This window comes from Rhineura floridana, chromosome 5 (genome assembly GCF_030035675.1).
Source record: "Rhineura floridana isolate rRhiFlo1 chromosome 5, rRhiFlo1.hap2, whole genome shotgun sequence".
NCBI lineage: Eukaryota > Metazoa > Chordata > Lepidosauria > Squamata > Rhineuridae > Rhineura > Rhineura floridana.
In genome coordinates, this window is record NC_084484.1 from 168159953 (window position 1) to 168173558 (window position 13606).

At 42.1% G+C, this 13606-nt stretch overlaps 1 protein-coding gene across 3 annotated transcripts in view; it reads left to right on the forward strand.

The window, feature by feature from the left end:
* MTMR2 (myotubularin related protein 2) overlaps positions 1-13606 on the forward strand; it is a 51752-nt gene that overhangs the window by 19046 nt on the left and 19100 nt on the right. For 2 of the 3 annotated variants that reach the window (XM_061628775.1, XM_061628776.1), the window contains exons 3-5: positions 7373-7448; positions 11765-11859; positions 12913-13023. In XM_061628775.1, the coding sequence (XP_061484759.1) occupies positions 7373-7448; positions 11765-11859; positions 12913-13023 (282 nt within the window). Of the gene's footprint in view, positions 1-6998; positions 7095-7372; positions 7449-11764; positions 11860-12912; positions 13024-13606 lie in introns of all 3 variants that reach the window. The other variant, XM_061628777.1, reaches the window with a different exon arrangement.

Below are 13606 nucleotides of genomic sequence, written 5' to 3' on the forward strand. Positions count from 1 at the left end.
AGAAACACTAACAATAAAACCATGTATAAAAAACAATTTCAAATCCAAAACGGAGGCATACTGGGGTAAATATCTCCACTTAAAGGGTTTGTTGAAAAAAGAAGGTCTTCAATAGGTGCCAAAAGACAATAGAGACAACTCCTGTCTGATGCTTAAAGGGAAAGAGTTCCAATGTACAGGTGCCACCACACTAAAGGCCCAATTCCTACATTGTACGGAATAAATCTCCTGATGAGATATTATCTGCGTCTTGTTCTTAAGGGGAAGAAAACATTATATGCCCAGTAATTTCTCACTGAAATCTTGAAACTTTTCATGCCGTAAATGTTCTGGGAGTTTTTTTTAACAACTTTTGTTGCACTATTGCCCATCCTGACAGCGATAATGTGGTAGCATTGGGCAAGCATCCCAGAATAACTCATAAAGCAGAATAAATCCACCACTTATTGTGTCAAGGACACTACACCTGCAAAAAAACACCAGTCTGAAGGCTTTTCAGTGCTTCACTTTGGGCCTCCCTTATCGAAAGAGCATTCCACAGTTGCGATACCACTGCTGAAAAGGCTCTCTCTCTCATTCTTGCTCATCTCAGTCTCTGAAGGCTATGGAACATGGCTGAGGAAGTCCGACGCTGACTTGGGCGCATGAGTAGGTGCACCAATGGGTTGCCCCATGTTATCAAACATAGAAATGCCCTTCAACTGTTAATGAAAAGGAACTATAGAAACCTGTGTTGGCAATGCAGGAGCTTCTCTTTTCTGCAGTGCCCGAAATGTCCCTTAGAAGTATGAAGGTCATGAAGCAATTTCTTTTGAACTCATCAGTTCCTTATATCTTGGCAAGCATAGTTCATCCACTGTTTATAACTCCTTCTCTGCACTTTCTTTTCCAAAGACAGCGCAGCTCCTAAGCACTGCAGTTTTTGCTTCTCTACCGCAGCACACGCACAGCCCGCACACCCCGTCCTCAATTGTCTAGTGATGTGGAGGAATTTTGCTTATTTGAGCAGGATTCTCCTTTAATACTAACTGTCCTTTCTCCTACCCTCTATTTATAGCTCTCTCGTCATAGACCTGTCAAAAGCCCAGGTTACAATATATTGATTTAGCGCAAATTAGATCAGTGAAAGCCAGACTCGGTCAATCTTCTGTCTCTGAGGCGAGGGAAGAAAGGAAGTGCCTGGAGCGTATTCGTGTTTCAACAGACAGCCAAAGAAGAAGGTGATCTTAATAATGTTCAAGGTCCCCTAGATGTTTGCATAGGCACTAAATGTGCAGTGCAGAAGCCTTCCTGAAAGTATTTATGATTGTCATTCGCAGAGCTTGGAAAAGTTACTTTTTTGAACTACAGCTCCCATCAGCCCAATCCAGTGGCCATGCTAGCTGGGGCTGATGGGAGTTGTAGTTCAAAAAAGTAACTTTTCCAAGCTCTGGTCATTCATGAGGAACAGAAAGTTTAGGGGCGTTTAGCCTTGGAATGTCCTCTTGAGAGGTGATCCTTTATTTCCTTTGAGGGTTGTCTCTTCCTTCCAACTGCGAGCTGTTCTGCAATCTTTTCCCCCCTTTTCCTTTCTTTTTTGCAATATACTACAGGGTAAGGGATTTTCTTCTTCTGATTTTCGTCTGAAAGTGAAGCAATCAGGACTGTACTTCAGTTTAGATAGCCCCGTCAAGTGCCTAGATAAAAGTAATTGGATAATATGTTGTGCTATAATATCTGTGGGCTTTGTGTTTCTTTGAATAAGTTTTTTTTTTTTAAGGGAAAGGGTTGTTGCTCAGTGGTGGAGCACACACTTTGCATGCAAAAGTTCCCTGGTTCAATTCCCAGCATCTCCAGGTGTGGCCAGGAAAGGCTCCCTCTCTGAAACCCTCGAAAGCTGCTGCTAGCCAGTGCCGACAATACTGGGCTAGGTAGGTCAGTAGTCTGACTCGTATAAGGCAGCTTCTGATGGAACACCCGTTTTCATCTTTGATTTCTTAACACTCAGTTTCTTATAGTAATTTCTTGTTTGCTACTCCTGGTTTGTGCCAGTGGCAAAATTCGTAAGTGAAATTCATAATTGGATTATGAAGCTAATGCTTCATTGTTGGACACAATGGCAAAGATATTGTTAGAACATTCTTTTCTTGTTTCCTTTTTAAAAAAAGAAAAGAAAAATGATGAATTAGCGCTACTGCATTGCACCGATTTCCCTTGATAGTTGCTAATTTATTTTAACTCAAAGCTAAAACCAGGTCCCACCCCTTGGCAAGCTGCACTTAATTTACCAGTAGCTGGAGGGGGGTATTCGGGTGTAATCTGAACAAACTCAGGGTTGTTTTTAGAGAAATAAAATTTAAAACCAACTATGCAATTTTAGGAGGAGAATGAATGGGAAATGTGCAAAGATCTGTACCGAGACAAAAGCCAGTTGTCTGAGGGAAGGACTCTGTGGCAGGAGCTACCCTGTCCTCTTGGCCTGGATGTTGTTACCTAGTCTGGTCCTGGATCTCTTCTGGGGAGAAGAGTACTTCAGAGGAGGGACTGCTCTTTATCAAAGGCAAGACCACTAGAACTGCCATTGACATTGTAACTTTTAAGAACATATAAGAACGGTAACTTTTAAGAACTTACAGTTGAGCTTGTTTTCCCCTCCACCCTCCATTTCCTTTTTCCTCACATGACATGTCTTTTTTCGAGCCTGAGGGCAGGGACCACCTTAGAGGTGATTTTTGTAAGCCACTCAAGATCCGTTTTGTCTAAAGAGTGGAGTATAAGTCAAACTCTCTTTTAAAGGCTTGTTTTCCCTCTGCCAGGCTTTGGCTGGCTCAGCCAGCAGTAGCTTCGCTCCTGAAAAGGGTTTGGATCTGGCATACTTTATGCCGGTTTAACATAATCCATCGTTGGGATTGTTCACTTAATGGCAGTAGCTCATTTTCCTGGAGGGGAGGGTGTAGTAGTAGTATACTAAAGTGGCGTTCATTGGGGAACCTCTGGAAAGTGGCATTCTTCATAGCTAAACCACGGAAGGTAGCAAGGAGGTAGCTTTTCTTTCTTGCATAATTGGGTGGGAAGTTGAACAACAGGAGGCAATAAATAGCAATAGAGGGGTCCAAGCATTTCTCCGTTGTTGTTGTTGTTGTTATGTGCCTTCAAGTCAATCACGACTTATGGTGACCCTATGAATCAGTGACCATTTCTCCATTATGCATACTGAATCATATCTGTGCTGACTCTCGCTGAAGCCGGCATGAGGGTCAGGATCATGTTTTGTTTTGATTGAGTGTCCTCACCGAAGGATCTCTCTGTCTATCTGTAGGTCATATGGGGGGATTTAGCTGCAAATAGTTGATGGAAAAATCAGCCCACCCAACTGCTCAGCTAGTCAGAGTTCCCCACCTTTCTTGAGAAGGACCTTTAAGGAAGGCTCAGATGTGGCTCTGGGAGAGAAGCGGAAACCTGAGAAAACAGGGTGAAGGTAGCTTTATTTATTTATTTATTTATTGCACTTGTATACTGCCCCATAGCCAAAGCTCTCTGGGCAGTTTACAGCAATCAAAAACATTAAAACAAATATACAATTTAAAACACAATTTCAAAATTTAAAACAATATAAAAATCAACCAAAATAGATAAAAGTAAGGTTGCTTCTAGGCAACTGTTCGTTGAGCATTCAACCTGATTTCTTTGCACAAAGTTTGCAGGGAAGTTACATGACTCAGCTACTTGTTGAGCATTCCTTCTGATTTGTTTGTAGGGCCATTATACAACTTTGCGTCGAACAATTGCTATTCCACGTTTTCCTCTGAATTTTTCTGTCACTTTCTTTACTGCAAAAGGTCCATTTTTTTTTAAAAGGCTGCAGATGCAAAAGTTGCTTCAAAAGTAGCCAGACTGTTTCCTCAGCTGAAACGACTCTGCTCACAGCTGGACACACCTCCCTTCCCCACTGCCGATGAGGACCACCCACAGCAAACATTGGGCCAATCCCTGTGTCTGTGATTTGCAATGGGGTTGATGGCCAATCAGTTCTGAAGTCTGTCTGAAGCTTGACTTCAAAGCAAAACGCGCATTGAAGCTGCAACTTCCGAAGTTTTGGAGTAAAAGGGGGCGGAGCATGACTAGCATCACGTGTTCCCACATTCAGAAAACAGAGGTGGAGGTGCACTGAAGCCAGCACAACTGCAGCTGTGTCTCTACCCAAAGTGGATTTGTTGCTCAAGAGCACCATCTTCATTTTAATTGCGCAACATGAACTTGCTGGTATTCTATTGAATCCAGCGATCATCTGGAAGTACCTTAAATCGCAACATAAATGTTGGAGCTCTCGTATCTGTAAAAAGTGCTGAACTGAGGTGTGCATTGTTCCCCTTGTGTTAATGCAAAATTGGAGTTTCTGATTGTGTTAATTAAATGGGGCAGCTCTGGGAAAAGTCAGTCAGAAGTGTTCTGGTTTATGCTGGTTGTACATACACACACCTAGATGTCTATATATAATCTTTGTAAACTTTTTAAAAGTTCAGAGCAGAAATATTGTGTCTGCCCTGCTAGGCACTTGCACTATTGATTGATTGATTGATTTCCTTGCTTATTTGTTTGCTTTTCAGTTCATGCTACAGAACTTTGCATAAAAAGCAGCAACAGCATAAGATTCTCTGAGTTACCTACCACCTTTTGTATTTCTGTTATTTCAAAGCTTGGTGCAAGATTGTCTGCTTGTGTTCAGTTTTTAAGCAGAATAGAATGTTGTGAGATGGTCTGGGCAATCTGATTGGCTGGCTGCTATATTGCAGGCTACTTCCTCTAGAGCTCTTCCATGTGCATCATTATAAAACAACCCATCTGCTTATGGAGTGTTTCTGGTTTATTTTATTCCCCCTCCCCTCTTTACCCTCGTAAAAGCCAAAAGAATAAGATGCAAGGCTTTTCTGTGGGATTAGAGATTTCACTGGCTTCATTCTTTCTAAGCTGAGTTATTCAGCCCATCTGTTTATATAATCTCCAGGAAAAGTCCCTTCATTGTCATAAAGCAAGGTTGTTAGTTTTTGTTTGTGTGTGTGCGCGCATGTGTGTGTGTGCATGTTTTTGTTGTGGTCCTTTTGAGGCATTTCTGTAGAAACTTGTGTGAATCCTGTGGTCGTGAGGGGTGAAGATTCTGTGCAGGTGCAAATGTTGGACTGTGACCTGGGAGACGAGGGTTCGAATCCCCACACAGCCATGAAGCTCACTGGGTGACCTTGGGTCAGTCACTGCCTCTCAGCCTCAGAGGAAGGCAATGGCGAACCACCTCTGAATACCGCTTACCATGAAAAACCTATTCGTAGGGTCAGGCTCACCCTTAGCATGTGTGGGGTCAGGGCAAAAGCATAGTTGGGGGCCCCCCACATTCTCTCTCTCTCTCTCTCTTTCTCTGTGTGTGTGTGTGGAGAGAGAGAGAGAGATTTTATTTTCGAATATATGTAATTATAATATTTACATATGAGGCTAACAACCTATTAAATACAAATATGATTACCTTCACTTCAGGGAATAGGCCTCTAGTCAACCTATCCATTTCTTCACTGGTCTCTCGACATCTGTCTTCCCTTTGTTGATATCTGCTAGATATGGCTGTCTATTTCTAGGCATATTTTCCCATCCTTATCTCCCTAACTAAACAACGGAAAACACTTTGTGCAGAACCATTGTTTTAAATATCGAGGATGACAGAATTTAATCATTTCTGTAAATGCCTGGGCCTGGCTGCTTTGTTGATGGGCAATTACATTCGGATTAAAATTAAAATAATACAAATATAAGAAACTATATATTTATTCTCAAATATTTATTTTCCTTGCTTTCACTTCTGCAAAATCATTAATCAACTTGTCAAAATCTAGATTTTCACAGCTGATGAGCGGCGGCAGCACAGGAAAGCCACTGACTCAGGCACGCAGCTGAAGAGCAGGCAGGGGATTCAAACCTCCCACCTAAAATCAGCTCGGGAAGCGGCTGGCGAGATGGCCACTGCACGGCTGAAGAGAGAGGAAAACCCCCGCTGCAGCCCAGCTCCTCAGATTGCCAAGCACGGGGGCCCCCCAAAGCGTGGGGCCCGGGGCAACTGCCCCACTTCCCAGTGCCTAGGGGCAGCTCTGCGTAGGGTCGCCATAACTCAGGATCGACTTCAAGGCAGTCCATTTCCATTTTCAAAAGAAGAGTGCAATATGAATACCAGGTGCCAAAGCAATAACTCCAGTGATTGGTGCAGGGTGTTCTTGCTGTCAGGATCCTGTTTTTAAAACACACACGCGCGCATGCACCACACACACACTTTAACCCAGGGATGGGGAATTAGTGGCTGTCCATATATGGACAACCTGTTGCAGAGTAGGTTCTTTGTCTTGCTCCCAAGGAAGGCTGGCATGGCTGCAAGGTTTGAACTGGACCTTTACCTAACAACGTCTGCCATTACTGATGCCAACATAAGCAAAGAGGAAAGAGGAAAAAGAAATAAACTCACAACTCAGGAAGGCCACTTAACTTCCTCGGTCTAGATACATCAATCCTTTATTGGCTTTTTCTTCTCATTACAGTGGGTACTGATATTCCAGCACTCCCATTATCTCTGACCATTGACTGTGTTGGCTAGGAATCATGGGAGCTGGCATCTAACAACATCTGGAGGGCCGCAGAGTCACCACCCCTGCTTTCTGCAGATAGCATTGTCACAATTCACAATCTGCGTACCTCTCCTGGTAGGACGGGGAATGTCCCTTTTCTGACACCCTGGAGAGCCACTGCCAGTCAGTGTAGACAGTTAGGTCAACCATAGGTCTGATCTGGTATAAAACAACTTGCTATGTACACAGAAGCAACTTGCATATGGGAATTGCATGACAACTAGAGTGAAACAACTCATGTGGTTGATTCTAAGCTCCTTGAAAGAATGGCAGATCATTTCTTGTGTAGTCAGTGAGGTCTACCTGGCGCCTTCACTGACATCTTTCCGGCGCCAAGTAAAGACTTGCCTTCTTCCCCAGGCTTTTGATGAACTGAGCTGATTTTGTTCTGCTGTTAGCGTGCTGCCAAAGCTTCCCGTGGCTGTTATGGTTGGTTCCTTTTGTTCATCTGTACAGGTATATAAATTGTAGGTGTTTGTATGAGAAAGTTAGTATTTTATATGAGTTTTAAATGATATAATGCATTGATGGTTTTAAATGTAAGTTACTTGGAGACCTTTTAGGTAACAAGTGACTAATAATATTAATAACAATTACAATAATAATAATAATATAAAAACAAATATCCAATTGTCCTCTTTATCACTGGATAAATATATTTCTTATGGAATGGGTAAGTTTCAAATGGTTCATTTATGAACATTTTACATTAATGTAGTTGATTTTTGTCTTAGGTTCTCAGGGAATCTAATAAATTGGCTGAAATGGAGGAGCCCCCCTTGCTACCAGGAGAAACCATTAAGGACATGGGTAAGTGCAGATATTTTTCTTTGAAGTTTGTTGCTGGAGTAGATTGCACTGTTTTTCCTGTTCATGCCTAACAATAGGGCTGGCCCTGGACTGTTGAATGCTTTGCCACTTCTAAAGGTTGGATGACTTCACTGTCAAAGAAATACCCTTTAATATAATTGAAGCCAATGATTCAAACCACTCCCAGTGACCTTGCCCTGCTATCCTGTGGTAGACAAGTGTGAGCTTCATTTCTCTTTCTGATAAATGCAAAAAAAAAAAAAAAAAAACCACCTACAGGAAGAGCAATCCCCCCAGTGCTGGAGTGGGGTTGGATGGGATGGAGGCATCCCTCTGCCAGCACTGCAAAGTCTGTCATCTGGGGAGCTCCGTTGTCATTAGAGAAGCCCTACTAGTGAGGAGTGCCCTAATGTGCCTACCCAAATGGCAGATGGGCAGATGCTACCAACAGTGGCATCTCTACCAACAGTAGCTGGTAGAAACCTCCGAAACAGGGTGTTTGTGTGTGGGGGGTCTAGGATCCACTAGATCTTCTGCCAACCCAGCTACCTTTATATGATTGCAGTGGGCCCAATCTGGCCTCTTTGCTGCACCAAGCTGGGAACTAAAGCAAGGAATCCCCCCCCCGCCAATGTCTCCCATTTTCGGCCCTGGTCTACACAGAAAGGAAATCTCTGTACACTGCGTACAATGTTCTTCTAATTCTTCAGATATTCTTTAAATAGTGTTTTGGCTCATTGGCATTCTTCAGTGGCCTGTTTTGTTATGCAGCATCCTTTATATATGAGTTCATCCAAATAAAATCCAGTTTTCACACTCAACTGTGTTAAAATCAGAAGCCGATATCTCCAGTTGGCACAAGCTTCCAAAAACTTGTACCCATCAGTATGAAATTCTAGGACCCAAAGGTTATAAATTGCTCCTATTGATGGGTGCAAATGAAGCCAATGAACCAAAACACGTCTAACATTTTCAGTTAAGAGATCCGGACGTTAAGAACATACTATGGTGGCATTTTACCTATTTAAAGATCATGACTGAAGAATTGTAAGAACATTTTATGTGGTGTACAGAGATTTCCTTTCTGTGTAGATTTTTACAAACTTTTTCACATTGTGGTTATATTAATTTAATATAGGTTTAGTTTATGTATTTATTTCAGTTATTGTATTGCAGAGGGTTTTTTATCATAAATTTTCAGGATTTTTGTATTCTTGTTTGATCTTGTGTTTTTTGGTATTAATAAAAGTCAGTTTTTATGTACTAAATTTTGTTAATACATACATAAGAATCCTAGACTTTTCATGCTTTGTATTTATAGATTGATTATATAATTTGTTTAAGTTTGTTACCTGGAACTTTTTTGTTTCACATTGGGACTTTTTTGTTTCATATTTATCAGCCGGGGATTATTTTTCTCTTTTTTGTTTGTTTTTAGAAACTTTGGTACCTGAGGCACAAATTCTAATTGGTATTTTATTTTATTGTTGATTGAGCAAGATTATATACCACTTGATTAAAAAACAACCTCTTGGCAGTTTACGTAAAATAGTATCAGATATTAATTTTTTTTAAATAGCAATTACAAAAAGACTTTAAAAACAGTAGACATAATAAAATTATCAAAATATAGATCAAATCAACAGTTTCTTTAAAAAAATGCATCATAAACTTGCGTGGCTGGGTGGGCTTGCCTAAAGAAAAATGTTTTTAGCAAGCATCAAAAACTATATAGCAAAGGTACCTGCCTACGATTAATGCTCCAAATGGTGCTAAAAATTGGGGATCAGCGGATTCTATAAATTTCACTACATAATTATTGCTTCCAGCATTCCAGTATTCTTTCAGTTCTGCTCCATTTGAATTCTGAAAGGAATTCTAAATGTCATTATGGATTTTGTGTATTTGCCCTAATGGTAGTAACTAAAAACTAAAATCTCTGTTCCTGCAAAAAAATGGGGAATTAAAGAAAAAATTCCCCTAGTTTTTAAAGCATAAACGCAGTAATAAATTATGCTGTTTAAACTGGTTCACCTATTGTACTACATTTCACTCTGGTAAGATATTGTGAGATTAAGCAATTTAAAAAGCAATCCTTTTTTTTTAAATGTCAGTTTTGCAAATAAAAAGAGGAATGTTTATTTTCATTTAAAATTTATTTGGAATGTGTTTTGACTTGAAAAACCTGGAAAAGGGAGCAGAGACCACCTCTCAGCTAACTTACAGAATTCAAGAAATATACCTTGAAAAATAACAAATTTTAACATTTTGAATGTTCCTCCGGTAAACACTGAAATGGAACTTCAAAATTCAGGGTAGCATAGAGCAGAGGTAAACTAAACAGCAAAGTAGCAGTTTTGCTTTATAATGGTAAGCCCAAATCTACAAATCATAATGGAAGAGCCATCCCTGAGAGCAGGTGAGTAGTAAATTGAGCTCCAATAGTTAGCTCCCAAAATCCTCAGTACAAAATTCTAGTACGATATCTGACTTGTTGATTTGTAGGTACTGTGCAAGAGGCATCTAGCATGATGTCTTATAAACAAGGGGACCCTGCAACAAAATGTTGCAACGTGGAGGGCTACTCTTCAGGATTTCAGCCACTCCATTCTATTCTACCTCTCACCCTCTTACGGTTTTCTACTCTCCACCCTCCAAAACAGTCTATCAGCATAGTGTGGCCACTGAGCACACTGAGTCCTCGTTGGGTTGTTGGGGAGAGGCTTCCCCAAAACTTTTTCCCCAACCATTTTTTGGTACTTCTGTAAACCTTGGAGTTTCTACAAGCCTGGTGATAACTCCCTAGTCCTGTTTTGGCTGCGTAAGCAGCAGCACTCACAGATTCAACATCAGAAAGAGAGGGAATGAGATGATCATCATTCCTCCTTTTTTTGGAACAACAGAAAGAAGCATGAAGTCATTTCTTGGAACAAATACACCTCAGCTGAAAACTCTTTAATTTTTTTTTTTTTGGAACCCCAAAAGTAGACTAAACAGAAAGCTCTTTCTCTGTGCTGAAATTACTTCTTTGTTCAGGAATGATAATGGGCTATTAAAGAGTTATGTAAAACCCTTCATTATCCATGGCTGCAGATGCGGCTAGTTGTTAAATAACTTCAGGTTTTGTGGGACAGGTGAAGGCACATTTTTTGCCAGGATGTTCAAGGAAAGTCACTCCACAAAGGGCTTGCTTTGTGGTCAGGGCCGGTGCCAGAGGGTGGCCAGATTGGGCCCTGGCTGAGGGCCCCTGAAGGGCCCCTCCTTAAGGTGGGTGAATAACGCTCCAGTTCTGTGTCGGCGTCTGACTCTGCCACGGAGAGGGAGCTCCTGGGCACCCCCGATACAATCAGTGTGGACTTCAATACCTCTCCTGTCCCTGGGAACGATGTGCATGCGGTGTGTGCATGACTGCCATCAACCAACTGAGGGGCTGATGCCCCCGCTGCCATCTTAGTTGATGGCACACATGTGCTCTGTGCGCACATCATTCACAGGGACAGAAGAGTTAGGTGGGATGCATGGGTGGACTTATTAGTCCCCCGCCACCTATATGGGGGGTTGGGCTATGGCACTGCAGGCCCAGGGCAGGCTGGTGTCCAAGGGCCCAGTCATGCCTGGCATCCGCCCTGTTTATGGTCTTTGCATCTGTCCATGAAACAGTACTCTTAGGCTGCAATCCTACACACTTACCTGGGAGTAAGTCCCACTGAACCCAATGGAGCTTACTTCTGAGCAGACATGTATTGGATTGCAGCCTTAGAGTGTGTGTGTGGTGTGAAATCCCTATTCTTTGGTTAATGTTCTCATTACCGCATCCTCCTCCTCTTGATGAAACAGAAGGAGAACTACTGAGAAGAGGCTTTTACATATTTTTCTCCAGTGGGAGAAAAACCACAGCTGTGCTTATATTTAATCTTAAATCAGGTGTGGGGAACCTCTGGCCTTCCAGATGTTGCTGAACTACAGCTCCCAGCAAGTATGGCCAATGGCTAAGGATGATGGGGGTTGTAGTTCAGCAACATCTGGAGGGCCAAAGGTTCCCCATACCTGCCTTAAATGTAAATGTACTGCCTTCAAGTCGATTCCAACTTATGGCAACCCTATGAATAGGGTTTTCTTGAGGCTAAGAGGCAGTGACTGGCCCAAGGTCACCCAGTGAGCTTCATGGCTATGTGGGGATTCGAACCCTGGTCTCCCAGGCCGTAGTCCGACACCTTAACCACTACACCACACTGCCTTAGAGAGATATTAAAAGGGTTCCAAGCCTTGCTACAACAGTTCTCATTTTTATTATATGTATTTTTTTTCCCTCCTAGCAAAAGATGTTACTCATATCTGTCCATTCACTGGCGCCATTAGAGGAACTCTGACAGTTACTAATTACAGACTATATTTTAAAAGCATGGAAAGGGTAAGGCTCCAATGGATTTCTTTTTACTGTTTTTTGTCCCTGTTTATTTTAAGTTCAAGTTGGGAAGGGGTGGAGCTCAGTGGCAAAGAGCACATGCTTGCATGCCGAAGGTCCCTGGTTCAATCCCTGGCATCCCCTGTGAAAAGGATCAGGTAGGAGGCGATGAGGAAAGACCTCTACCATGTGTCCAACTTTGCAGAGGGCAGTCCTCTGTTTAAAGATCTGTCAGAGGGCAGTCCTCTGAAGGTGTCCTCTTTGTTGTGTGGCTGTCTAATCCAAGTTTAAAGATAAACCCTAAGAAGGGAGAACGGGGGAGCCTTGATAGTGCCCATCAACAGTTAGCACCTGGACAGCAGACTAAGCACACCTATCACAGTCTTCCCCACTATGATGAGATGTCTTGTATTTCTATTTTATTGATTGATTGATTAAATGAATGAATGTCCCGCCTTTCCTCCCAGAAGGAAGGAAAACAAAACTAAAAGCACTCTAAAGCATGTTAAAAACAAACATTATAGCCATTGTTTCTATATCTGCATGTGTCTATATAAATTAGGGCATGCCATTTTTATGCAAATCTGTGTCATTATTGTTATTAATAATAACATTTTTCTTTGTCAGTGTGTAAGTGGCTACCTAGCCTGAGACCCTGGAGACCCTCTGCTAGTCAGAGTAGACGGTACTAGCCTAGGTGGACCAGTGGTAAAGGTAGCTTCCCACAGGCGTTTGGTTGGCGGCAGCATGAAAGGATGCTGGACTAGATGGGCCGTTGACCAGATCCAGCAAGGCTCTTCTTATGTTCATAAGTATATTGGTCCCAGGGAATGAGGCCCATCACCTTGCTAAAACTAAGTAGTCTGGTCTGTGCCAGGATGGGTGACTTTCTGGGAACCGCATGTTCCGTAATGGAAGGAAGGTGGGATATAAATGTAAGGAAATACACAAATGCATCTCTAGCCTCGTCCAGACATTTAGCTGTGGGCTGCTCCAAGCTCTTTCTAGCAGTGTTAATTTGTTTTAGACTTTTCACTAACACACTCCAGTTTTCCCCAGGACCCTCCGTTTGTTCTTGATGGCCCTCTAGGAATGATCAACAGAGTAGAGAAAATTGGAGGAGCTTCTAGCCGTGGTGAAAATTCGTATGGCCTCGAGATTGTGTGTAAGGTAAAAACTCTTTCATCTATGGTTGGTGAACTGTGGGTGGGTTCTTGGTGCACAGCAGTGGCCTGTTTATATTCCTAAAATTACAGGTTTTTAAATCCCTCTTCACTGGTTTTAAAAAGTCCATCCTGCAGAAAGCTGCCAAGTAGGACTCGAAACAGAGATGGCTAAACCGAGAGGAGGATTTCCTGCCCTGTTGCCTCACACTATAATATTTATTTATTTATTTTTACATTTATATCTCACCTTTCCTCCAAGGACCTCTAGGTGGCATATATGATTCTCCACCCTCTCCATTTTATCCTCATAACAACCCTGTGAGGTAGGTTAGGCTGAGGTACTGTGACTTGAGAGCCAGTGCAGTATTATGGTTAGAGTGTTGGACTGTGTGATCTGAGAGGCCCAGGTTTGAGCTCTTAGTTGGAAAAGAGGTATATAAATGAAATGAAATAAAATACGGTGCCAAGGTTTCAGAAGCTGCACATAACCTTTGCGGAGCCCATCCAAGGCCTTTTCTATGTTCAGTCTGCCATGGGAACAACTCATGTGTTTAGGTAGGAGGCATGCTATTCTTCTTTGAATTGAA